At 34.9% G+C, this 27,839-nt stretch overlaps 1 protein-coding gene across 1 annotated transcript; it reads left to right on the top strand.

Annotated features, from left to right (window-relative positions):
* The first annotated feature begins 1,468 nt into the window (after positions 1-1,468).
* Positions 1,469-3,197, top strand: LOC107869532 (7-deoxyloganetin glucosyltransferase). Its single transcript, XM_016716061.2, has 2 exons — positions 1,469-2,061; positions 2,170-3,197. Exons 1-2 carry the CDS (start codon positions 1,536-1,538, stop codon positions 3,099-3,101), a joined length of 1,458 nt encoding a protein of 485 aa, XP_016571547.1. The 5' UTR covers positions 1,469-1,535; the 3' UTR covers positions 3,102-3,197.
* Positions 3,198-27,839: the final 24,642 nt, after the last annotated feature.

The raw sequence follows: 27,839 nt of genomic DNA, 5'->3' as shown, positions 1-27,839 counted from the left end.
AAAGAGGGGCTGGGGGGTGGGGAAGGGCTGGGTGGGGTGGGGGTGGGGACGGGCTGGGGTGGGGTGGGAAGGGAAAAAATATATATTTTTTTAAAATTTTTAAAAATATTTTTAAAATGACATTTTAATTTTTAAAAATATTTTTAAATTATTTTAAAAATATTTTAAAATTATTAAAGATGGAGGGAAAAAAAGGATCCTTTTAAAATTTTTGGCAAAATTTTAAAATTATTTAAATTTATTTTTAAAATTTTAAAAATATTTCTAAATTATTTTTAAATTTTTAAAAATATTTTTAAATTATTTTTAAATTTTTAAAAATATTTTTAAATTTAAAAATATGGAGGGAAAAAAAGAACCCTTTTTAATTTGTTTTAAATTTTAATATTATTTTTATTTTTTAAATTATTTTAATGTAAAATTGGCTAAAAATTGACCCCACTCGCACCCCTTGGCGAGTGGTTACACTCTCTTTGTCCTAGTAACCATGACCTTGCCACACAGGCAAGGTCAACGGTCAAAGGGTGCAAAATGTTGCTTTTTGATGGGTTCAAGGGTCCAGATGACAAACATGTAAGTAGAAGTGTCCAACCTACAAAACTGACATAGTAGAGGGGTTCAGAAGGTCATTTTGCCAAAAAGAAACAATGCACTTTGTAAAGATTTAGAAATTAAAATGTACTAATTGCAAGTCTTAGGTAGCTTTTAGTGGTGTTCAGACAGTATGGTCGTGTTTTGAAGGTAGTGAGATAACGAAGAAAAAATGAAGGTGAGATGAGAGAAGGGTGAGATGTTATCTGAAGAAGAAAGAGGAAGGGGGTGGGGCACTTATTTCATTTTTTTTTAAAATGGCCGCGATGAGTATCTCGAACCACGAAGGTCCAAGATATCCCTGTAATTCCCCAAATCACAAGTGATATTGTCCGCTCTGGGCCTAGGCCCGCACGACTTTAAAACGCATCACCAGGGAGTGAAGCTTTCTTACATATATACCCAATATTCTTCTTATGTTTTGTTGATGTGAAACTCCTTTTTAAGTTGGGGTGTTACAATTTTCTATCTGTCATTTCAAAATAACGTGGAATTTCATGTGTATTCGTTTGAATTACTCGCACATTAGTGTTCTGTTTTAATGGATTGAGAGGTTCAAATGACAAAGAACTAAGTAATGATATTTATATTACAAACTCCAACAAGTACAAGAATTTAGCAGATCATTTCACTTTTTTTTTTTTTGAGAATCTGGTTTGCTGTAAGTTTGTGGAATAGTGACAAATAATATGTAAACCAGGGAGCCACAGAGGAAAAAAGATAAAAAAAAACCTCTACTATTCAGGTGTTGGAATTCAACTTTGACTGTTCTCCAACTTTCTTGCTTGACTTTTTAATCTTTAGCTTTCAACTCTTACACGTATCATCTCTGGGTATTTTCTCTATAAATACTACACATGCTTCTACTAGCCAAAATCAGACCAATCCATCTCCTTTAGTGCTCTTGGAGACAAACCATAAGCTAAATATTTTTTTTAAGAAATATGGGTTCCATTAGTAATCATGAAGTACTTGACAAGCCCCATGCAGTTTGCATACCATACCCTGCCCAAGGTCACGTTAACCCAATGTTAAATTTAGCTAAAATCCTCAATCACAAAGGCTTTCACATCACTTTTGTCAACACTAAATACAACCATAGGCGTCTCCTTAAGTCTCGTGGCCCTGATTCCCTTAAGGGCTTGCCATCTTTTCGATTCGAGACCATTCCTGATGGCCTCCCACCATGTGATGCCGATGCAACTCAAGATATTCCTTCTCTGTGCAATTCCACTACTACTACTTGTTTAGGCCCTTTCAAAGAGTTGCTTGCAAAGCTCAACAATACTTCTTCATCCAACGTGCCACCTGTCTCTTGCATTGTTTCCGATGGTTGTATGAGCTTCACTCTAGCTGTAGCTCAAGATTTGGGAATCCCTGATGTTTTCTTTTGGACCCCAAGTGCTTGTGGTTTATTAGGTTACATGCATTACCGCGACCTTGCTGAAAAAGGATATTTTCCACTTAAAGGTATACTTTATTTAATTTTTCCTGTTTTAAAACGGCCCATTTCAAATGCACTTTTAAATGTGTTTATGTTTTAACCTTTGTTCTTTTATGCTTTTGCGGAAATTGTAGATGCAATTGACTTAACAAATGGGTATTTGGAGACGGCTTTGGATTGGATACCAGGCATGAAAGGCATACGTCTGAGGGATTTACCAAGTTTTGTGAGAAGTACAAATTCAGATGATTTTTTGTTCAACTACCTTATCCAAGAAACAAATAGAAGCAAATTTGCTTCCGCTATTGTAATCAATACATTTGATCCATTAGAGAAGGAAGTTCTTGAATCACTTCAGGCCCTTCTTCCTCTAATCTACACGGTTGGCCCCCTGCATTTTCTTGTAAAACACATCGAGGACAAGAATTTGGAGTGCTTGGGCTCCAATCTTTGGAAAGAAGATCCAAAGTGTCTTGAATGGCTTGATTCCAAGAAACCAAATTCTGTTATTTATGTTAATTTTGGAAGCATCACTGTCATGACAGCAGATCAACTTATTGAATTTGCCTGGGGACTTGCCAATAGTCAGATGGAATTTTTGTGGATCATAAGACCTGATGTTGTATCAGGGGAACAAGCAATTCTTCCATCCGAATTCGTGGAAGAAACTAAAGGAAGAGGGATGTTGACAAGTTGGTGCCCGCAAGAACAAGTCCTTAGTCACCCTGCTATTGGAGGATTCTTGACTCACAGCGGATGGAATTCGACTCTTGAAAGTATCGGCAATGGGGTGCCAACGATCTGCTGGCCATTTTTCGCGGAACAACAGACTAACTGTTGGTTCAAATGCACCCAATGGGGAATCGCAATGGAAATTGACAATAATGTGAAAAGGAACGAAGTTGTAAGTCTCGTGAGAGAGTTGATGGTTGGCCAGAAAGGCAAAGAGATGAAGAAGAAGGCAATGGAATGGAAGAAATTAGCTGAAGAAGCTACTAAAAAATCAACGGGATCATCTTATGTGAATATAGACAAATTGATCAACGAAATTCTCCTCAAGCATTAAGTGTTTAATTCTTCATAATTTAATTTCCTGTTTTGAGTTCTTGTCAGATCCTTTGATTAAAGTTGAATAATGACGAATTTCTTTGTCCAAGACCTACCTAATTGTTCAATCTCCAATTAATTAAGTTGTTCTTGTTGTCAAATTGTGCATTGTTGTTATTAATTTATTACTCAATAACAAATGAACTTATTACTCCATAGTCCATAACAAGTGAACTTTACGTTGTTACAAAAGATCCCATCAAAAATATCACACAATATTTTGATACCCAAATATGAAAAATAACAAGCAAACAACCTAGCATCCCAAGTTCTGTTGCATTTTCTTCAAAAAATATTTTCATCCAATAAGTAGTCAAAGTAAGGGTGTCAAACGGGCCGGTTAAAACCGGCCCGAACCGGTCCACATAATTAAATCAGCCCGGTTTGACCTAACCCGATAAGCCCAAGGGATTTAGGGGTCCGGTTGGGTTTTTTATTTGGGCCCGGTTAACCCAGCCCGAACCCAGCCCGATTTGGGCTCGCTAGTTAACCGGCCCGGCCCGGTTAAGTTTTTTTTTTTTTTTTTTTGAAAATTCAGTATTTCACAAACTGAAATTAAAAACTTAGTTTTAATACATTATTAATTTACTATCAAGTATTATTAGTTTATTATATTAAGTAACATATGTTTTATACTTTTATTTAAGGTAGTGTATATATTGAATGGTAAATATATATGTGTGTGTATATCTTCTAAATATAAAGTAGTATATATTTAACGTATACATGTGTATATATTTTATAAATTAGTATATAACTATATATATATATATATATATATATATATATATATATATATTGTAGTATATGTTTTATTTAAAGTAGTGAATATATTGAATGGTATATATATATGTGTATATATCTTCTATAGATGAGTATATTTAATGTATACATTATGTATATGGTTTATAAATTAGTATATAACTATATATATATATATGTATATATTGTAGTATATATATATGTATTGTAGTATATATTTTATTTAAACTAGTACATATATATTGAATGGTGTGTATATATCTTCTATAGACGTATATATTTAACGTATCCAAGTGTTTATGTTTTACAAATTAGTATATAACTATACAAATATATTATAGTATATTTCATTTAAAGTATTACATATACATAGAATAGAGTGTATATATGTGAATAGATCTTCTATAGACGTGTATATTTAACCTATACATGTGTATATGTTTCATAAATTAGTATATAACTATACAAATATACATTGTAATGTATATATATTATATTATATTTGATTTAAAGTATTACATATAAATAGAATAGAGTGTATATATGTGAATAGATCTTCTATAGACGTGTATATTTAACCTATACATGTGTATATGTTTTATAAATTAGTATATAACTATACAAATATATATTGTAATGTTTATATATTATAGTATATTTGATTTAAAGTATTACATATACATAGATTAGAGTGTATATATGTGAATAGATCTTCTATAGACGTGTATATTTAACGTATACATGTGTATATGTTTTATAAATTAGTATATAACTATACAAAAATATATTGTAATGTTTATATATTATAGTATATTTCATTTAAAGTATTACATATACATAGAATAGAGTGTATATATGTGAATGGATCTTCTATAGACGTGTATATTTAACGTATACATGTGTATATATTTTATAAATTAGTATATTTACAAATATATATTGTAATGTATATATATTGTAGTATATCTCATTTAAAGTATTACATATACATAGAATAGAGTGTATATATGTGAATAGATCTTCTATAGACGTGTATATTTAACGTATACATGTGTATATGTTTTATAAATTAGTATGTAACTATACAAATATATACTGTAATGTTTACATATTATAGTATATTTGATTTAAAGTATTACATATACATAGATTAGAGTGTATATATGTGAATAGATCTTCTATAGACGTGTACATTTAACGTATACATGTGTATATATATATAATTATATATATATATATATATATAGTAGTATATTTTATTTAAACTTTAAAGTTTAAAGCAGTACATATATATTTGGATGGTGCGCATATATGTGTAATTGTGTATATGTTTATATATTTTTTAAATTCTAATGTAGTATATACTATACATATAGTGTATATATATTGTTTAACGTATTTATAATGTATATAGGTGGGTATATATAATGTATATTGAAAAAAAGTTTTTTTTTTTATATTTTTGACCGGGTTTGACTGGGTTTAGGTGGGTTTGACCGGGTTGGGTTAAGTGGGCCGGGTTAGGGTGGTTTTTGATTTTTTTACTGTTGGGCCCGGTCCACTTAGACCCCAACCCGGCCTCGGCCCAGCCCTCAACCCGGTTAAATAACACAGCCCGGAACCGGCCCACTTGACCGCCATAGTTCAAAGTAGAGAATTAATATTTGCTTCTACTTCTCTAACTCAAGATTCATTTCATCTATCATCTTAGGCAAAATGTAGACACTCGCAAGTAAAATTCTAGAGTCGAAAGCTTAAGTAGTTAAGTTAACCGGGTTAATTTACATTTCTTATGTTTATGTTTTGCCTTTTGTTACATAAATAATCAATCCGCTAGTAAACAAATCGTTGAAGAGCAATTCCAAACTGTTGGTAGATTTTGTATTAAATGGAGCAAAGTACTTTTATGGACAATTCTGAAAAAAGTAGAGGAACTAAGACAAGCTAAGCCATGGATAATTGTTATTTCAATATTCATATTTTCATTATTGAGCTATGACCTAATCTTACAGAGTTATAAATGTTGTTACTCTAAATGCTAAAATACTTTCATCTTAAGGATCTCATGAATATGGATAGATAAAATATGTCTGTACATATAATTAACTTTTGATCCTCCATGAGTAATTGTAATTTTCACATATGGAGATATACTTTTATACTTACAAATTTTTGTAGGCTACATACCTCACTTCTCATAGGTACACGGCCAATGTATTGTCATAGCAAATGCATTTAGGACGAATCAGCTAAAACATTTTTTTAGTACGAAAAAAATGCCCAGTGGTACTAGAAAAAAATTATTTGGTATCCCACCTGCACTCACTTGAGTCGTGATGGACAAGACCAATCACCAATAGCTATTTCTTTAAAATAATAATCTTGGATATAACATTGTTATAATTAAAACATAATTAAGTCATGAATCCGATACTTTAATATATCCTTGAGGATTTCAATTTTGCCAATTTGCATGCCATCATGATATGTACGGGAAATACATATATTGTGTAACATGTCCAGGATTGAGACTTTTGAGAGAGATTCAGCCTATAATTTATTAGTTGGAAAAGAACTCAAATATGTCATTAAATTATTAAAAATAATTTATTTATGTTATCCGTTGTAAGTTTGCTCATCTATGCTACCATAAATTATTAAAAATGATTCATTTATATTATCCGTTGTAAGTTTGCTCATCTGTGCTACTGCCATTACATAAAAATTTACTTGTGCCATTATTTTGCAATTATGATTTTGTAAAACTATTTTAAGTAATATTGATTGGTTTGGATTTGGTAATGTGGACCTCTAATAAGAGGTCAACAACAACAACAACAACAACAAACCCAGTGTATTCCCACTTAGTGGGGTCTGGGGGGGTAAGATGTACGCAGTCCATACCTCTACCTCTGATGAAGTAGAAAGGCTGTTTCCGAAAGAACCCCGACTCAAGGCACAAGATATCACACAAACACATAGTAAAGAACAGAAGCAGATGACATAACATAAATACGGCACCCATAAGGAATATAAAACAGAGGAAAGCAGAGGAAAGCACACAGATTCGTAATAAGCATGGAACACTGAATACGGAATCATAACGGGAATAAAAAATAAAAAAAAACCCCACCAAGTAATTCCCTACACTAGCGACCCAATCTGGCCCTACTCTTCTGCCGTAATTCGCGTCTTCCAGACCTTCCTATCTAGGGTCATGTCCTCGGTGAGCTGTAACTGGCAAGAGGTCACATGGCAAAAATGATTTTGTGAAAATCACTGTTACTAAATAATAGCACGAATGAACCTTTCTGTAACGGTACTGACATAGATGAACCAAGCTTTCAATGGCGTGGCATAAATGAGCCAAACTTATAACGAAGGATATCAATAAGACTTTTTGAATTATTCAATGACATATTTGAGCCTTTTCCTTTGTTAGATTAAATAATAAACAAATTACTGTCTAAACAATATATGAAAAAGATAACTTTTTTATATATATAATTGAAAGACACTCTTTATTATAATTATTATATTATATCAAAGAAAAAGAGCATACGGATTCGTGTTCTAGAAAAATAATATTTTTTCCCACTGAATTATTCACTTCATTCAATTGATGGTTTATATTTGAATTGGATTCTTATTTGATTCCATTGATGTTTTCTAATGCCCCCTTTACAAAATAAGAAATTTTCATAAACCTAAAAATTCAGAAATATTTTTAATTATAATTTTCTTTTGAAAAAAAAAATACTTAATTAGGCAAAATTACTCTTTTTTAAAAGTTGATATTGTCATACCTTTTTTTTACCAAAAAGATTGGATTTTAGTTTGAAAAGGGTTTTATCATTAAGTGACAAAAAGGAAAATTTATTTCGAAAAGGATTGTTATGTTTAAACTCAGAGTCGCCACTTGAGATAAATCGGGTGTGCCAAGTCACCTTTGAAAAATTCTTTTCAAAATGATTTGACTCTAAAACTGATCCACGAACAGAGATTCTAGTTAAGGAATTCTGTTGACCGAGGGAAAGGTGTTAGGTACCCCTCGATCCCGTGATACGACCACGGTCTCTTCGTGGAGTATATCGCCTAGTACGACAGTATGAAATGCATAAATCATATAAAACGCACAATAAGAAAACAAACAATAAAATAACCAAAACTCCCAAAATAATGTCCAGTCCAATTTATTACAAACTAAAATAAAAATACTGAAATTAAAACCTAAACTATTCTATCTATCCTACATTATGCTTTACCCGATGCCTCGAGCATTGATCACGATCGATCTTCCGAGTACAAAATATCCCGGGGCATTCCCCCGTAACAAATACAATTTTCTCGAGGTATTTCCCACTAAAATGAGTGCAATTGAATCTAATGCGATAAGATAAACCATTCAACAAACATTTCAAATATCATTAATCCAGAATCTCAAAATCTGTCTACCCCTATCGTTTGTCTATCCATTTGACGGTCTAACACATGATACTAGCGAGCTCGAGAAAATTAATATTTATTTCAAATCAACTCAATTCATGAACCAATCCAAGCCAATATTCATTTTTATCATTTTTCAATACCCACCACCTACTTTATCCTCAATCAATGATTAACTTAATCCTCAACCATCCATTTGAATATTCAAAAATACGAATCCAACATCAACCAACATTCATGATTCAAACATCACAAAATCACACAAAATAAACTTTACGTAACATGAATTCATCACACAAAGCATCCAAAACTTAAAATTAATCGAGAATGAGATGAGAAATGAACCTTAGATGAAGCTTTCAAAATTGATGTATTATTCCGCTTAAAAAAAGTAAAACCTGCGTCCGAAACCTCGAATAGAACCTCAACAGTCAACTAACGAAACTGCAACTCAAAGAAAAATAAAAAACCAGCAAAGAAACCTCAAAACGAAACCCAAATCACTGATTTTGAACTAGGCTTAAATGGCTTGACGGAATCGGGATCGATTTATCATTTTCTATCATGTTGGAGCTCCGGTAGACCCGATAGTCAACGAAATAGGTATCTCTCTGGCTAGATTTCACCAAAAAAATTTAAAAGAATAGAGGAATAGCTATTTTGGGGTTGCAAATTAACCGATTCCGCCAGGTATTCCAATTCCGACGAAAAACTCACCGAAAACAGTCAACTTCATCCATTTCCTCTCTCTCTCTCCATTGCGATTTCGATTCTTTAATCCCTTTTACTCACTATTTCCTTTCTCGATCTTCCTCTTTTTAATTTCTCTGTGTGTGTAGCTCCGATGTGTGCGTGTATATTTTATGTTTTATGTGTGCGTCTCCTATTTTTCTGGTGGTGTGTGTTTTTGTGCGTCTATGTACATGTATGGTGTTGTGTGTATGGGGAATTGAGGTATTGTATAAAGCTGTGAGAGTCTTATATGTCTACATGTTTCAGTGAGTGTGAGTGTGTATATGCAGGCAGTGTGTGTGAATCGGTGAGTGTGTATGTGATTAACGTGAATTGGGGTGGGGTGCACGTGGTAGGGTATAGGTTATTATATTTGTTAGGGTGAGGTGTCCAAAGTTATTAAGAATTTTTTGAATTTGTTATTGTGAAACTTATCAGATGGGTGAAGGTACATGGTAAGACAAGGTAAAAAATAGTAAAAAATAATTTTGGGGAGGGACAAAATTACGTGTCTACATCATACCCCTCTTTGGGTGTAAACATAAAGTGTTTTCAGACAAAGAAGAAAACAATAAGACAGAATTTTGATCCGACCATTATTCAAAAAGAAAAAAAGGAAAACAGAGTACCACCGAGTCTTGATTTAGGAAATCCTCCCTGCCCCAGTTATGAAGGAATGAAGTCACAAGTATCTCAAAGGGTTCGAAGTAGAAGAACTATACTGAGTTGGAGGGTCGAGTGAGGTCTTGTCGTGGTTCAGGTCTGTGGCTCTGTCATTACATCAAAAATAAAAATTACAAGTTAAAAACATAAATAAAATTACAAAAGTCTTATCTATGAAGCTTTCCTTGACTCTTGACTTGCTATTTTATCACCCTATTCTCCAGTCGGACTCCTAACTTGTAATTTCATCACCTTGTTGCTTGGCTTTGAATTTCTTCATCCTGTTCTCCAGGCGGGCTCCCGACTTGCTATTTCATCACTCTGTTCTCCGGACGGGCTCCTGACTTGCTATTTCTTCAATCTGTTGACTTTCAATTTCTTCACCTTGTTGCTTGACTTTCCATTTATCCACTCTATTCTTCAGGCGGGCTCTTGAAATCAACATCAAAACTAGAACGAAAATTATCCGAAACAAAAATTATTATAAAAAGAGATTCTATTTGCCAGAAAAGTAAATTCCTATTTTCTAAGAGGGTTCAAAATAATGTTTTCAATAACATGAATTAAATTTTTGCCCCAATTTATCATCAGAATACTTTTGCGAATGTAAAATTCAATCATAATTACTTGCATGTTGCAATGATGAATCAAGACTCTGACTAAGAAATGCATCTTTTGAGAGTAAAATTAAATGACTAAGACTAGGAAGTATGTCTTCTAAGAATTAAAGTGAGGAATTCCAACTAGAAAGTACGTCTTCTAGAGATAAAGGTTTAAGTTAGGAAGTGTGCCACTTGACAAATAGAAACTGACAAGGAAGCGCGTCTCTTAAGGATTAAGTGCAATGACTCGACTAGACAATGCAATTTTTAGGAGTAAAGGTTTAATTTAGGAAGTGTATCACCTAATAAATGAAATCTGAATTACTCAGATAAGGAGGTGCATCTTCTAAGAATTGCATGGAAGGACTCTACCAGAAAGTGCATCTTTTAGGAGTAAAGACTTAAGTTAGGAAACATGTCACCTAGCAAGCCAAATTTGAACTATCTTGACAAGGAATGTGTATCACTATAAAAAATGGGTCTAATTACGAAGGTTTATTTGCGGGCTTATTTTAATCCCTGCAAAATTATATTAAATACAGGGATTAAAAATGTATCGCCAAAAATTATATATTTGTGGTGGTTTTAACCCCTACTATTCATTAAAAAAAATAGCGCCAAATGAAAGATTATTTTCCCTCTTTTTTCCTCCAAAACATTTCTCTCTCATTTTTCCCCAATTAGAGAGAGTGGGAGGTACTCTAATTGATAGCGCCATTGAGGTACGCTGACCATTGATTGGAACTCCACCATGGAAAGTCTCCGATCGGCCATTGTCTTCCCAGCTCTCAGGTAATTCTTGCAATTCTATTTTGAAATCTTAGTGTTTGAAATCAATGGCCTACCCAGTGGCCATTGATAGGAATGCCGCCATTGAAAGTCGTTGCCAGAAGAATTTTTCGGTGATGATATCGAACCCACTTGAAGCTCCCAGGTGTTATTAGGAGAAGGAGACCCACTTTTTCGGATCCGTGTTCTTTGTTTTTAATTTTTTTGGAAAAACTGTATTTTGTGTAGCAATTTTTTTTTAGCATAACTAATATATTTGAATAAAAATATAAAAGAGAAAGGGGTTTCTAGGATTGATAGTCTCCTTGAGTTGGAGTTTGTGAAATGGTTACTTGTGTATAGGCTCAGACAATATATGATATTAGCTTGTTTGTGGTGCTTCTGTTGTGTACGAGGAATTGATAGTGTTTTTTCTGATAAGGAGCTGCATAGTTGCATGCCCGTCCAAGTTTAATGTTTTGTTGCTATTGGAATTTGTTGATTTTTTTCCACCTAGAAGATTTAGATATTTCGAAATTCTGCTGGTGTAAGGTGTAATATGTCAAATGCATTGTTTCATGGCAATACGATGAGGATTTTGAGAAAATATGACATGAAAATTTATCTTTTTTTTGTTTTGGGACGATAAGGGTGAATGTATCTGCCCTTGCCCCGATCCCGCTCATTACAGTAGCTTTAGTGCACCGAAATACCCTAATAAGGGTGAATGTATCTCCAAGTTTCCAATTTTGGCACTTTCAATCTATTTCAGTTCTGTACTATTATTTGTTGTTCCAAAATAGCCCAGTACTGCCTGGCTTTGGCAAATTAAGTTGAAATGAGGAAATTGTAGATACGGATCTAGGATACTCCAAAGTAGTTGCAAAAGTTTTATCTAGTCCACAGTACTTTGTGCTAATGAAAAGGAAAAGAATGCTTTATTTTTCTTTTTTCTTTTTCTCAAATAAAAATGTAAATGTTAGATCTTGTTTTTCTTAGCTATTCAAAAGTAAAAACATTCTTGCTAATATTTTTGTTGTGCTTCAGGGAAATTAACTGATAAGAGTGATGTCTATGCATTTGGCATTATACTTCTGGAGCTTTTGTTGGGAAGAAGACCAGTGAAGAGACTAAAGGGAGGTCAATGCCAATCTATTGTTACATGGGTATGTTATGCAAGAGATAGTCCAATCATAGTAATTGTTTGCTATAAATCTCTTTGAGCTCATGGGATGCTGACATTTCAGTAATTCATAACTTACAGGCGATGCCATAAGTGAGAGAATCTGGATTTTTTGTCAAATTATTACTTCCATTTTACTATTTAAATTTACAGAATCATAATGGATGGATGATTTAATAGGTTGTTGCTGTAGCGTTGCTATGTGTACAATAAGAACTAAGTTACCGACCATTGATAACAGATGTCTTGTACTCTTTCATTCCCCTTATACCAATTGACCTTGGTGGGTCCCTGAGAATTGCGGATTCTACAATATCTATTAGCGTATAAAAAGATTGAATTGCTTCATTCAAAGTTAACTATGAGCACAGAAGCTGGTAATTGTATAAACAACTTGACCTTTCCACTTCTTTTTATGTATCTTTGGTTTGTTATTTGTCGAATGCAATTTTTGCTATGAAGTAAGAGTAGGACCAATTTTTGTTATTTGTCGAATGTCATCCTCTTTTAAGGAAGGGTCCTTTCTCTTCAGTCACTTGGTAGATTGAATTTTAACTTAGATTACAATTGCAGGATGGAGCCTTGTCTACCTAGAGACTCTATCAATAGTATAACTGACTCTATCTAAGTACAAGTAGAAATTAGTTCTGATAGAGTTATTAATTAGGTTTAGGCGTCAAGTAGCTAGTTGGCAGTGACATACTTTGGCAACTATTTTGTCCTTGAAATATCGCTATGATAAATCACACTAGTTTAGAATATCAAGGTTTTAAGCCATGTTTAGTGAAATGGAATTGTCATTCTTAACTAGCGTAAAAAGAATATCCAGCTCATTATCTTAGATGGTTATGTTGTGCAATTTGAACATATCTTTTAGTGAAATGGCATTCACATTCAGAAAGACAAAAGGATGTGTTGTTTCTTCCTAGTTTGAAGATTCTCCTCCTGGAAAACCAGTGTCAATAGCTTTTTTCTTTGAATTTATCAGTTACAGCAACTTAACTAACATCAATATATCAGGTGTGTTTTATTCACAAACACGAAAAAAATGAGGGAAAAGGGTCAAATAATCTATGTTGTGCTCAACCTCGATTTCAGTTCATTGTTATGAACCGCAGAAATACAGGTTAGTTATTTGTTTTTTTGTTTGGATTGCATCTTTCCAGAAATTTTGCAAGGTTCTTTGATGCTTTAGGTTCTTCATCATACTTATCTAGTATGTTTTTCGTTCTACGTTGGACTATGGAAATAGACACTCTCAGCATTGTTTTATGTCTCTTTTCCTTTCCTTTGTGAAAAGAAGAGCATAAAGTAGTAGCACATGCATGAATTCCTATTTGACTTGGAGAACATTGATCCATAACATTAAAAATGAAGTACGTAATCTTGTAGATGAATTTCAAGGGGGGTATAAGTTACTTTGGATATTCCTTAAGTAGTAAAACTGACATTCAATTCATTTCAAGAGGTAGTAATGAAGTAGTCTGATTTGTAGGAAAATACCGAAATTGCAATTGATGACATTATATCTGTTTAGAGTCAATGGGGACTTCGTTAAGAACATATCACAATGGTAGCAAAGAATCTACATTGGTCATAGCAGTTAGTTAGGGTTAAGACTTAATTGATGTTGTTACAATCAAATTTAGGAATGGTGTTTACTAGGAGTCTTTTTTTGTTAGGAGTTTGTATATTCATGTGGGTGTAAGTGTAAGATTTGAAAAGTTTTTAGTTTTAGGAAGCTCCTACTGTTGGGATATATTAGACCTGAATAGAGAAGAATGGGAACAAAGGATTTATGTAGTTGACCCAACTAATATAGGATCGAACTGTAATTAATTGATTGAGTGAATTAGTTTAAACGAATCTGAATATTTTACAGAAGCGAGGGATGTAATATTTAATTTCTAGAAGTTGTGGCAAACATTTGGGGATCCTACAGAATATAATGTGGATCAATTTTTATGGGACAAAGAATATTATCTTGTGGCTAGCGTTGTTAATTTATTTTGCCTATGCAAGTTTATATGCATTTATGTTTTGTGTTTACTATACTGTTATTGATTCTAAGCCGGGGGTCCATCGAAAATAGGCTCTCTACTTTATCTAAGGTAGGGGTATGGTTTGCGTACACTCTATCCTCCCCAGACCCAACTAGATGAGAATAAATTGGGTTGTTGTTGTTGTTGAATGGTACTCAGGTTCCTAGTTTGATATTACCTATATGTTGAATGGTACTCAGATTCCTAGTTTGATCAATTGATTGAGAACTTTGAAACTGTAGCGTGGAGTAGTTGTTGATTGATCTATTTATATTTATCATGATGTTTTTTAGTTTATTTGATTGGTTTTTATACTTTTCATTTTTATGTAGCCAAGTGATGCGGCTAATGGACCCATTTCGTCCATGGATGCAAGGAGACCACTTGATGATAGTGATCCTAATGAAAGTCATTGATTTTGTTGCAAATTATCTTGGATATCCAATTATGATGATGTAATTGTGTGGTTGGAGTGAACTTAGAATATTGAAGGTTTTGTGTTTAAATTTGATTTTGGAGTTTTAAGAGATTAGTTAATGTTGAAAATTGGAGTTTGAAGATGCGAATATTGAAAATTTAATTTTGAAGTTTAATGTTCAATGTATTTTTGATATGCTTGTGAATTACAATGTTTAATTTGTCATGTTGTGTTAATGATATATGAATTGAATAACTATTGGATTGTAGGTTATGCTTAAAGGAACAACTAAATTTGAGCTAAAATTAAAATTTATAATTTGTTATTGAAAATTAATGGGCCCCACTAAATTAAAAAATAATAAAAAATAAAAATTGCGGACGTTTTAAACTGTCGTAATTTTTAAATAAACATTTATTATAAAAAAATTAAATTTAGAGTAACGGAGGTTTTAAACCGCTGCAAATTAATTATGGAGGTTGGAAAAAACTGCTGTAAATTATTTGTGACGGCTCTTATTGTAGGGGTTTTAGGAACTGTTGGAATCGCAATTTAGCAAATCTTAAAATGAACGTCCATAATTTGACCTGTTTTTTGTAGTGTCTCCTAAGGGTTAAGTGGAATGATTCGACTAGAAAATTTATTTTCTAGGAGTAAAGGCTTTAGTTAGGAAGTGAACCACCTAACAAGCGAAACTTAAGTTACCCGGACAAGAAATTGCATCTCCTAAGGGTTAACTACTCAACTAGAAAGTACATTTTCTAGGAGTAAATGCTTAAGTTAGGAAGTGAACCACCTAACAAGCGAAAATTAAGTACCCACCAAGGAAGTGTGTCTCCTAAGGATCAAGTGGAATGACTCGACTAGAAAGTGAATTTTCTAAGAGTCAAGACTTAAGTTAGGAAGTGCATCATCTAACAAGTAAAATTCGAATTACCTAATCAAGGAAGTGTGTCTCTTTACAAATGCCACTTAAATTACCTAAATAAGGAAATGCGTCTCCTTACAAATGCCGCTTGAATTACCCAGACAAGGAAATGGGTCTCTTTACAAATGCAACTTAAATTACCCAGACAAGGAAATGCGTCTTCTTACAAATGCCACTTGAATTACCCAAGGAAATGTGTCTCCTTACAAACGCCGCTTGAATTACCCGAACAAGGAAATATGTCTCCTTACATATGCTACTTGAATTACCCAAAAAAGAAAATACATCTCCTTACATTTGCCGCTTAAATTACCCATAAAAGGAAATACGTTTCCTTACAAATATCACTTAAATTATTCAGACAAGAAAATGTGTCTCCTTACAAATGCCACTTGAATTACCCAAGGAAATGTGTCTCCTTACAAATGCCGCTTGGATTACCCAAACAAGAAAATGAGTCTCCTAAAGATCAAATGGAAAGACTCAACTAGAAAGTGTGACTTCTAGGAGTGAAGGTTCAATTTTGGAAGTGTGTCACCTAATAAATAAACCTGAATTACCCGAACAAGAAAGTGTGTCTCCTAGATATATTGAATTATGAGTTTTACCATGGTTTTGATTACCAAACCTGTGTAGCAACATTGCCTCTTGCATTTTTAGAAGTGAGAAATTACGGCCTTTGATGTTTAGGCTTTGAAATCCTTGATTTGAAGGTAATATATGTTCCTATTTCATACAAAGAAAACTTGTGAGTTTAAAAACATGGTGGGTGGTTTGTGGCTTTAGCTTTCGTAGAGATCGCTCTTGCACTTGTCACCTCTAACTTGCTTCCAGCTATTGACATATCATGGTCTTGCTGCACCATTGATCCAAATTCAGACCATTAAAAGTGACCCTAAAATAAACACAGTATCTCTGCTTTGCTATGTTTCTCAGATAATTCCCTTTAAATATTGGTATTTTCACGAATCCCCCAAATTTATCTGTTGGCAACAACTTTCTGTATGCCTTATTCTGACTCACAATCATGCTTCTTTCATGTGATGACCTTTTCTCTTGCTTTGAAATTGAATAAGTTGGTAGTCAGTTTTGAAATATTATCTCACTTGCTTTGACATTGATTTTACTCAAAGAAACAAGAAAAATGACTTTCTATTTGAATAACTGACTCAAGAAAACAGAAATAGAAATATAGAGAAGAAAGATAAAGACAATGAATATCCCCATTGAAACAGAGAAAAATAAAAATTTGTCTGAAAATGACAGTCAACTCTAATGATTATGACATGCATTTTGGATTAAACTGTCTGATATTTCCATCCAGACTTTTCATCAATTTTTGTTGAGTTAATGACCGTAAAATCGAGTTACTTCCTTGCCAATTGTATTCAGAGACCTCATTCGGCTAGTGACGCCTTGAAGAATTTTCGCCAACAAGCCTCTCTTATTTTCATTCTCTCAGCTTAATATTACCTTATCGTGTCTGTGAGGGTTTTCACCAATGAGACTATCTTATTTTCATTTCTATAAACTCACAATCGTCTTACGGTATTCATGAGAATTTTTACCGATAAGACTCTCTCATTTTTATTTCTCTCAATTTACCATCGCCTTACGGTGCCGTGAGAGTTTTCACCAATAAGACTCACACTGAGGAAGACAAGTAGTTCCCAAAATGCATTATCATATGCATTGCATACTTAGCCTTATCATTCTCAAAGATTGATTTGAAGGTCTTTCTTTGGTTGTAACTTGGATTATGGATAAGGTTAGAAGAAAGGATGCAAGATGCCCAAATGACACTTGAATTAGGGTGGGGCTTACAAATTTTGGAATCGACTCAAATAATGGAAATTAACTCATGTCGCAGTTTCTTTTGACTAGGTAATTCCCAACTGTTTATTTGGTTGGACCGAACCTAGAGTAGAGTTGCCTACGTATCTCACACTCAAAAGTGGAGAATCAGGTCAAACGTTGTTTCGGCAACTTGTTCTTTTGCTTGACTCTGATTTCTTTTCTTCTTTTTCTGTTTTATTGACTCTTTTTCTCTTTGAAACTTTTTCTAACCCTTTTTTTCATGGTACTCATCACTTTTCTTCCTTTTTGACACATTTTTCTTCTCCTTTTTTTTGAAACTTTTCTGACTCTATTTTTTTACTTGTCACTTTTCTTGAACTTTGCTGACTCTATCTTGATTCCAAAGAGGGGTATGAAAGAAAATAGAACTAAATCTCAAATGGAATAAACAAAGGATGACACAATATTTGAAAAGCAGAATGAAATGCCTTCGTCATTTCAATTCTTAAAAATGCAAGTACATATCATGTAATATAACAGTGAAAGATGAAGATCACTTGTGACATTTTTTTACAGCACTAACTTTAGGTGAGCCTGTGCATTACTACTTCTTCTACGCTTGTCCAGTCATACAACTCCACCTTTATTGTACATCCATTACATCGAATGACTCATGCTTTTGTGGAGCTGATTTTCTTTCTGTTCCTCTTGATATAGGATCACACATCCACTGTTTGACCTAATTGAGACATGCCTTTCAATTAATGACCAAGTTATTCTTGTGATTCTCAAAATAATTGCCTTAATTTTCAAAGAAGGCTTCAACTTGGTCACCTAATGTCTCAACACTCTACCTATTTTCTTAGATGCCTTTTTCTAACTTTAGCCCTCTGATTCAAAGTTCTTGCTTAAACTGGATTTTAAGATCTAGCTAAAAATTTTGCAAGCATATCATATCACTAGAACCAACATAAAATGTACTATGTAAAGAAAAGAAACAAACAACACATATTTAAAACACAAAGAAAAAAGGGGCACTTCATTTATTAAAATGAAAGATAGAACAGTTTGAAGATAAACGACAAAGGGACAAAACAAGATAGATCTCGAACTACAACCCTGAAATAATTCAGGTAATACAAAAGAAAATAAAACAAACTACCAGACCTCTTTCTCGTAGGAAAAAGAGTGACTTCTCAATTGCTAAGCCTGACATCTTAGCCACTGGTTTGCATATCAACATGACTAGAGCTTTTACCACTGTCAGGCACATTCTCTTCAACAAATAAATTCTGGATCTCCATGATTAACTCGTTGCTTCCCACATATTATGCATTGCCATGTATTGAGGAAGGATTTTATGTAACCTTTACAGAGAGAAACCTTATTGTAGGTGAGCATGAAAATTTGATGTGTAAGCTCGGGATTGAGACTGACAATATTGCTGAGTTGGACCTCTCAAGCTCTGTTTTTCCCTTGGAACGACAATAGGTATGTTTTTCTTCCTTTTCTTTCAGTCCCCGCGACTGATGGCAATATCATCTCAAGTGTTTTTTAGAATCCTTGTACCATCATGTTCCTCAAATTTTGATACCTCAAAGTTAGGAGTGAGGTTAACACTTGAAGATATGCCCCAGTCCTTATATGCAACATCTTCATAATTCACAAGTTGCAAAGAATTTTTCATAGCCTATTCTGTGTTCTTAATTTCCCTAGCCATTTTTCTTGCTTTTCTGTCATGTCAGAATTCTTTGTAAGAAATTTTGGTGGTCCAATTAACATAAATGTGGGCTCAGGAGTATAATAGTGATCATTAAGAGTATTAAACATTGACTCACTAGTAGATTGGGGAAGCACAATCGTCGGTCGAAAATCCAAGGTGGAAGCCTCAGTAGAGGGTTGAGCAACAGAAGCAAAGCCGACAGGTGATGCTATCAATGTGGTAGATTTATATTGAAGAGCTAGTGAATGAGTGACGGAAGCATTGGGATACTTTTGGCTTAAAGTAAATTCTGAGGCATGTTGTGGCGTATAACCAACAACGGAAAAATGTCCTTGCAATTTTGGTGAAAACTCAAGGTATTTGTATGGTCAATAGTGAAAATGAAGGGGGAGGCAGTCCACTGGCCCAAGCTCGATACATTTCTATCATTTGTTCCCTCAAACACACAATATCTTACTTTAAACTTTCATTTTCTGACTCTTTGTCTGATCCATGATGTCACTTTCTATATTCTTCCTGGACATGACTCTCTTCCCTGAAGTTGGTGTAATATGGAGGACCAGCAAAAATGCCACAAACCAACCACCTTAAACTAACTGAATCAGAAATACCAAAGGCGTTAGAATGCAACACTTTTTCAAAAACTCTTTGTTTTTTTTGTTTTTTTTCTTTTGAAAAGATCACCAAACCCAAAAAGGGCGCTTACGTATCTCACTCGAGAGAGAGGAGAATCAGGTGTAGTTCATGAAGTTTTAGCACAATATGTCCAATCAAACTCTCTTTCTTTCTCTTTTTCTTTTTCTTTTTCTTGAAACTTTAAGAAGAAAATAAAATAACAAAGTGTCAAAAGAATTGATGTAATGCCCCAAAATTTAGTTTTCGGAACGCCATATAGTGCTCCGAACTACAAGTAGTCCTGAGCTAACCCTGACTGCCTTCTAATACATTTGAATATCAACATGGGGAAAATATAAGTATAAAATCATGATAAAATGTGGAAAAATATCTGAATAATATGAATATATCTGAAAGTACTAATCTCATCAATCTGATTAAACAAATACTGAAAAATCTGACTACGACAACTGAGATCTAAGACTGAATCTGGTAGTCTGACTAGCCTCTACTAACTGAATCTAGAGAGTCACTGGGACAGGCCCCAGCTAGCTCATACTAAACTAAAATATCTATTAATAAACTGAGAACATGAATAGCTAAGTCCCCGAGCTATAAGGACTCACCAACTGCAGGAATGTAGGTGAGATGCTCAGAAATTACTGTCGCTGCTGAGATTGAGCACCTGAACCTATATTATGAGACAATGTAGCACATAGACATATATGTAGATCAGTACTTTGAGGATGTACTAAATATATGGGGGTGCATTCAATAAGTAAACAATATCATCACAGCTTATCAAATCATGCATGCTAAAATAAATGACTCACATAGCTTGAGTAAATCTAAAATATAAAAATCATAAATCATGAATAGTAAAGCATGCAGTATGAATCTTGTGAGTCATTACACTTAGTTATAAAATCTGTATTCTGTTCTTGTTCTCAAATCATATAGGCTAAAAGAAGTCTGAAACTTATTCTGCATAGTAAACACTTTATCTTAAGATTTTAAATAATTAAACTATTTTAAGAGTGGGGGACATCTATTTGGGAGGTTCTTCTAACCGACATACTCCATGTGAGCATCCATGGAGTCCCACGACTAGCCCCCATAAGGTTAGGGCTGTTCTACCCTTGCCATCGGAATAGAACAATCTCATCTCAGTGATCACAATCTCAGTCATCCATGTAGAAGTGGAAATAATCTAAATCCTATGTTGGCATGTAGTTTTGGGATATGAAACTGTAGTAACGTACCCATCTCGGTGCTAAATACTACTTCCAATCTCATGCTCAAGATCTCCAGAAAATCCACTTTAAAAGTAATCTAATGGTTTATAATGAAAATCAACTGTAAATCTGTAATCTGAATCTGTAAAGTGGATTTCAAATTATTCTGAGACCAAAAGGTCAAATCTATCTCAATAATATGAAAATATTCTAATCATGGGGTGCTTATAGCACAACAGTTCTTTGAATAACACTCTTTAAATAGGGTTTAGTAACCTATGTATTAATCTCATGATAAAAAATCCCAAAATTCATGCTTGATAGCATAAACATTCATAAATCATCTTAAAATCTGGAAATTTCAGCAATTTCATAAAAACATAAACATACTCATGTAATTCAATTTTTGAATCATTAAAAATCTCATAATCTCATGACTAGCAATATGGGGTGTAAACCCAAACTTCAAATTCATAGGAAAACATTCAAAATAAAAAAACTTTTGCAATAAAATTAAGTTTTGGGCACAAGAACGAAAGGATTGTCCTTGTCCTTAACCCCACATACCTTGGTTGATGAACTAGATGAACAAGTTTGCTTTTGAGACTCTATTTGTGTTCTTGAAGGAGGATTCTTGAAGCCCTTGACTTGGAAACCTTGAATCTTATTCCAATTAAGAAAAGCAATGTTGGAATCTTGGAATTCTTGAGGTTGAGTTTTGAAGCTTAGGGTTTTTAATTTGAGAGAAATTGATGAAACTAAGCCTAATATGGTTAAAATAGGTTTTGATCTTGTGTTTGGGTGGAATAAGAGTGGGGGAATTTGACTTAATTACCCCTTTGGACGCGGATCTTTAATGACTAAAATAATAATACGTCTAACACCATGTAGGCCAACGCGCTGCGTCGACGGTACTGATGCGATCTCGACCTACCGCGTCGAGTTCATGTTGATTTACTGGAATTTACATCTGATACTGGGAAAAAGGTTGGTCGATGTGATGGACAACGCGATGCGTTGAATCGCGCCGACTCACTATTTTCAACATCCAAAACTCGCCCGAGAACACCCATTGACCTCCCTGATCATGATTCAACTCAAAAATTGGCATTTTAATTTCTTAAGGGTAGAAAATAAAACCATTGAAATCTTAAGGCCAAAAATATGATTAAGTGCTCATACTTAGCTGGAATTTTTCTAAGTCTGGGGCTTCTTTTGGCATGCAATATAAGACTAAAACGACTAGGATTTGCGAGGTCTTACAATATCTCTCCCTTGGAAACATTCGTCCTTGAATGTTGCTAGTTAGACTAAGAACACTGAGGTATCTGAAGATATATAATAGCACACATAACTGAAATGAATTTTGAAACTGAATTTAAATCATTCTGAACTTCTGAGTTAATCTGTGAGTGCATGAATTTATAATGAAGACGACTATCTAGCCAAATTTATGGTTAGAAAGGAGTGGAATTAGGAAAGAATATTACCTTTGGCTATATCTGAATTTGTGGAGAAGTGGTGAGGGTACTTGGCTCGTTTATCTGCTTCTGCTTCCCAAGTGGCACCTTCAATAGTCTGGTTCCGCCAAAGAACTTTGATTAAGGGAACTTCTTTGTTCCTTAGTCTACGGATCTGGTGATCTAAAATCTCAACTGGAACCTCTTCATAAGAAAGGTTGTTCTGAATCTCAGTGTTGTCTATGGGAACTACAACGGTGGAGTCACCGATGCATTTCTTAAGCATAGAGACGTGGAATACAGGATAAATGGCTGATAAGTCTGCGGGAAACTTAAGGTCATAAACTACTTTCCCAATACGACTTAAGATACTGAAAGGACCAACATACCGGGGACTAAGCTTCCCCTTCTTACCAAATCTCTTTACCCCTTTCATAGGTGAAATCTTCAGATACACTAAATCACCAACTTCAAACTCAAGATCTCTCTTTCTTATATCCGCATATGATTTTTGATGACTCTCGACTATTTTCAATCTTTCACTAATTAACTTGAATTTCTCCATAGCTTCAAACACGGCATTAGGTCCCAGCAAAGCGCCTCACCCACTTCAAACCAACCTATGAGTGACCTACATCTTCTCCCATAGAGAGCCTCAAATGGGGCCATCTGAATGCTAGAATGGTAGCTGTTATTATAAGCAAACTCAATCAATGGCAAATGCTCATCCTAACTACCTTTGAAATCAAAAGCACATGCCCTCAACAGATTCTAGAGTTTGGATGGTCCTTTCTTCTTGACCATCTGTCTGAGGGTGGAAAGTTGAACTAATATGGACTTGGGTACCAAGACCTTTCTGAAAATCTCTCCAAAACTGGAAAGTGAAATGAGTACCCCTATCCGAGATGATAGACAAGGGAACTCCATGCAATCTAGCTAACTTTTGGATATACAACTTAGCATAGTCTTCAGCCGTATAGGACGTGTGGACTGGTAGGAAATACGCTGACTTAGTCAATCTATCTACAATAACCCAAATTGAATCATGATGATGACACAATTGGGGTAAACCAGTCACAAAATCCATATTTACCTCTTCCCACTTCCAAGTGGGGATACCAAACTCTTACAACGTACCACCAGGTCTTTCGTTCTCTACCTTAACCTTTTGAAAAGTCGCACAGTTTGCTACAAACTCTGCTATATCTTTCTTCATACCACTCCACCAATAGATTCCCTACAAATTGTGGTACATTTTGGTAGCACCTGGATGAATAGAATAACGTGCGCTATGCGCTTCAGCCATAATTCTTTTTCTCAAATAATCTATACAAGGCACACATAATCTACCCTAGTATCTCAACATGCCACTCCCCCTTGGGAGAAAACCTCTACCTTTTGGTCTTTAACCGACTTCTTCAGTTTGACTAAACTATGATCCATGTACTATTTCTCCTTTACTTCTGAAACTATGGAAGATTCGAAACAACTCTGAACCCAAACATTCCCTTCAGCTGAATCAACTAACCTAACACCCAATCTAGCCAAACGATGAACTTCTTGAGCTAAATCTTTCTTACCATTCTCCACATGAGCAACACTGCCCATAGACAACCTACTAAGGGCGTTTGCCATTACATTAGCCTTGCCCGGATGGTACAACACACTCATGTCATAGTCCTTCAACAACTCTAACCACCTTCTCTAACAGAGATTTAACTCCCTCAGAGTAAACACATATTGCAAGCTTTTGCGGTCTGTGAATACATAAACATGAACACCATACAGATAGTGTCTCCAGATTTTCATAGCAAATATCACAACAACTAATTCTAGATCATGGGTTGGGTAATTCTTTTCATGAGGCTTCAACTGTCTAGATGCATAGGCTATGACCTTACCTCTTTACATCAACACATAACCCAAACCAACTCTAGAGGTATCACAATACACCACAAAACCATCGGTACCATCAGGTAGTGCTAACAGTGGGGCTGAAGTGACTCGAGTCTTCAACTCCTGAAAACTCTTCTCGCAGGAATCTGACCACAAGAACTTAACTTTCCTCTAGGTTAATCTAGACATGGAGATGCAATAGACAAGAAACCTTCAATAAAATAGTGGTAATAGCCAGCTAGACCCAAGAAACTCCTAATATCTAACAGAAAGATAGGTCTAGGCTAATTTCTTACGGCTTTTATCTTATGGGGATCTACTCTAATGCCATCGGCGAAAATAATATGACCGAGAAAAGCTACTGACCTTAGCCAAAATTCACACTTGCTGAATTTAGCGAACAATTGATGATCTCTACGAGTTTGCTAGACAATTCTAGGATGGTCTACATGATCATCCTCACTACGGGAGTATACGAGGATATCATCTATGAACACTATGACAAACATATCTAGATACTGCTTGAACACTCGATTCATGAGGTCTATAAAAGCTGTTGGAGCATTAGTTAGCTCGAAAGACATGACTAGAAACTCAAAATGACCATAGCGGGTTCTAAAGGCAGTCTTCAAAATATCACATTCCCTAACTTTAATTTGATGATAGCTGGATCTAAGGTCTATCTTTGAGAAATAACTTGAACCTTGCAATTGATCAAAAAAGTCATCAATTCTAGGAAAAGGATATTTGTTCTTGACTATGACCTTATTTAGCTGACGATAGTCAATGCACATGCGTAAAGAACCATCTTTCTTTCGCACGAATAGGACAAGACACCCAATGAAGAAACATTAGGCCTTATGAAGCCTTTATCTAAAAGATCTTTGAGTTGATATTTCAACTCCTTAAGCTTGGCGGGGGCCATACAATACGGGGAAATAGAAATAGGCTGAGTATCTGGGAGAAGGTCAATACCGAATTCTATCTCTCTATCGGGAGGTACCCTTGGGAGATCTTCTGGAAAGACATCTGGAAACTCATTTACTACATTGACTGACTGAACTGTTAGGGTCTCAGACTTAGTGTCTTTAACTTGAACTAGATGATAAATGCAACCTTTGGAAATCAACTTTTTGGCCTTAAGATAAGATATGAAATGACTCTTGGAAGACACTGAATTATTGGACTACTCAAAGATTGGCTCATCTGGAAACTGAAACTTCACCACTCTATAGAAGCATAGCCAAAATGGAGCCAATCTATACCAGTAATAAGATCAAAATCAACCATATCTAACTCTATCAAGTCTGCTAACATGAATTTATGAAGGATAATGATAGGGCACTTCTTATAGATTTGTTTAGCAACAACTGACTCACCTACTGGGGTAGAAATCAAGAAAGGCTTGGGGATCTTTTCAAAACTTATCTCAAAATTCACAGCAACTAACGGGGTCACATAAGAGAAACTCGACGCAGGGTCTAACAACACATTAATATCAAGATGAAAGACATGAAGCATACCAGTAACAATATCAGGTGAATTTTTCTGCTCCAGGCATGAGGGTAAAGAATAAAATTAGTTCTAGCGCTGACCGCCAGCAGTACTGGATGATGTGCCTTGAGGAGGAGCTGGGCGACCTAAAGGAGCTGGTGCACTATTAGCCTGAGTCTAGGGACGAACAACTCTATTTCCCTATCTAGCATACGGGCAATATCTAATACCGTGACACTCCTGGACACAACCATAACAACCTTTCTGACCCCAAAAATATTTACCTCCATGATCCTTACAACACTTAGCACATGGGGGATGATTAGGCTTTCCACTCACACTATCCTAAGATCTGGACATAGAATACTTACCCTACTGTTCCTGCCTGAATTGGGGTGCGGGAGCACTGGCTGAAGAAGGTGCGGGCATAGATGACCGATTCTGAAACTACGAACGGTTTTCTCCTCCTGATACATTCTGACCATAATCAAACTGCCCTGTTCTAGTCCTCTTATTTACTCTCTTTTTTTTCTTTGCTTTCTCTGCCTCAATCTGCTGTGCATGCATCATCAATCTAGAAAGGCCCATGTCTCTATTGAGTATAACAGTCCTACACTCCTTAACTACCAATCCAGATACACCAGTCACAAACTAACTCATGCTTGATCTAGGGTCTACCATCTGATCAGGGGCATACTTAGATAACTAATTGAACTTGAGATGCATTCTCCCCTCTACTCTTCTTCCATATCACCAACCAATATAAGCAACATCCTTCATCTTATAAAATGCTAATTCTACACTCTCCTCTTCAAAAAAATGCATAATTTGGGTGATCTTCTTCATCTCATCAAGATACAACTGTGGGTCCTCACCTACTTTCGATCTAAAGAATTCTGGTGGGTTCATTCTCATAAAGTTTCGAATTCTGGCTTTGGCTAAATCCCTATCCTGCTGAGGTAGGACTGTAGCCTGGCGATTACCTTGAACATTAGTTGTCACAGCATGGGCTAGTGCCTGAAAAGCTACCCGAAACTTTGCATGTAACACATTCTCATTTAAAGGATCTGTGGGCTGAGGTGGTTGGTTATCATTTCTACGGATATTAGCTCTGCGAGGAGGAAAATTCATTCATAGAAAAGCATGAGTTAATAGCATATAGAGACAACTGTAAGCACGATGGATTATGAAAGAAAAAAAAGGATTTTCCTAAAACTCTCCATAGCCTCTTGCTCATAGATGTGGCGTTCTTCACACCGATGATCAAGACTCTACGTAACGCAACTTGTCTGACTCCCTAGGACTCCTCAAACCTTAGGATCTAATACCAAGTTTGTAACGCCCTAAAATCTAGTTTTCGGGATGCCATACGGTGCTCCGAACTATAAGTAGTCCTGAGCTAACCCTGACTGCCTTCTAATACATCTGAATCTCAACATGGGGAAAATATAAGTATAAAATCATGATAAAATGCAAAAAACTATCTGAATAATTTGAATATATCTGAAAATACTAATCTCATCAATCTGATTAAACAAATACTGAAAAGTCCGAATACGACAACTGAGATCTAAGACTAAATCTGGTAGTCCGATAAGCCTCTACTAACTGAATCTAGAGAGTCACTGGGCTAGGCCCCAACTGACTCAGACTAAACTAAAATATCTATTAATAAACTGAGAACATGAATAGCTAAGCACCCAAATTATGAGGACTCACCAACTGCGGGGATACAGATGAGATGCTCGGGAATTACTGTCGCTGTTGAGATTAAGCACCTGAACCTACATTATGAGACAATGTAGCACATAGACGTATATGTGGATCAGTAATTTGAGGATGTAATGAGATATGAGGGTGCATATAATAAGTAAACAATATCATCACAACTTATCAAATCATGCATGCTAAATGTAAATGACTCACATCGCGT

This window comes from Capsicum annuum, chromosome 4 (assembly GCF_002878395.1).
Source record: "Capsicum annuum cultivar UCD-10X-F1 chromosome 4, UCD10Xv1.1, whole genome shotgun sequence".
NCBI classification, from domain to species: Eukaryota; Viridiplantae; Streptophyta; class Magnoliopsida; order Solanales; family Solanaceae; genus Capsicum; species Capsicum annuum.
The sequence above is the reverse complement of the archived record's forward strand: the minus strand, read 5'-3'. Positions and strand labels throughout refer to the sequence as shown.

Excerpts from the sequence above, each read along its gene's own strand:
- LOC107869532 (XM_016716061.2), top strand. The coding sequence starts at position 1,536 with ATGGGTTCCATTAGTAATCATGAAGTACTTGACAAGCCCCATGCAGTT. Across the intron at positions 2,062-2,169 it reads AGGATATTTTCCACTTAAAG|ATGCAATTGACTTAACAAAT; the intron begins GTATACTTTATT and ends CGGAAATTGTAG.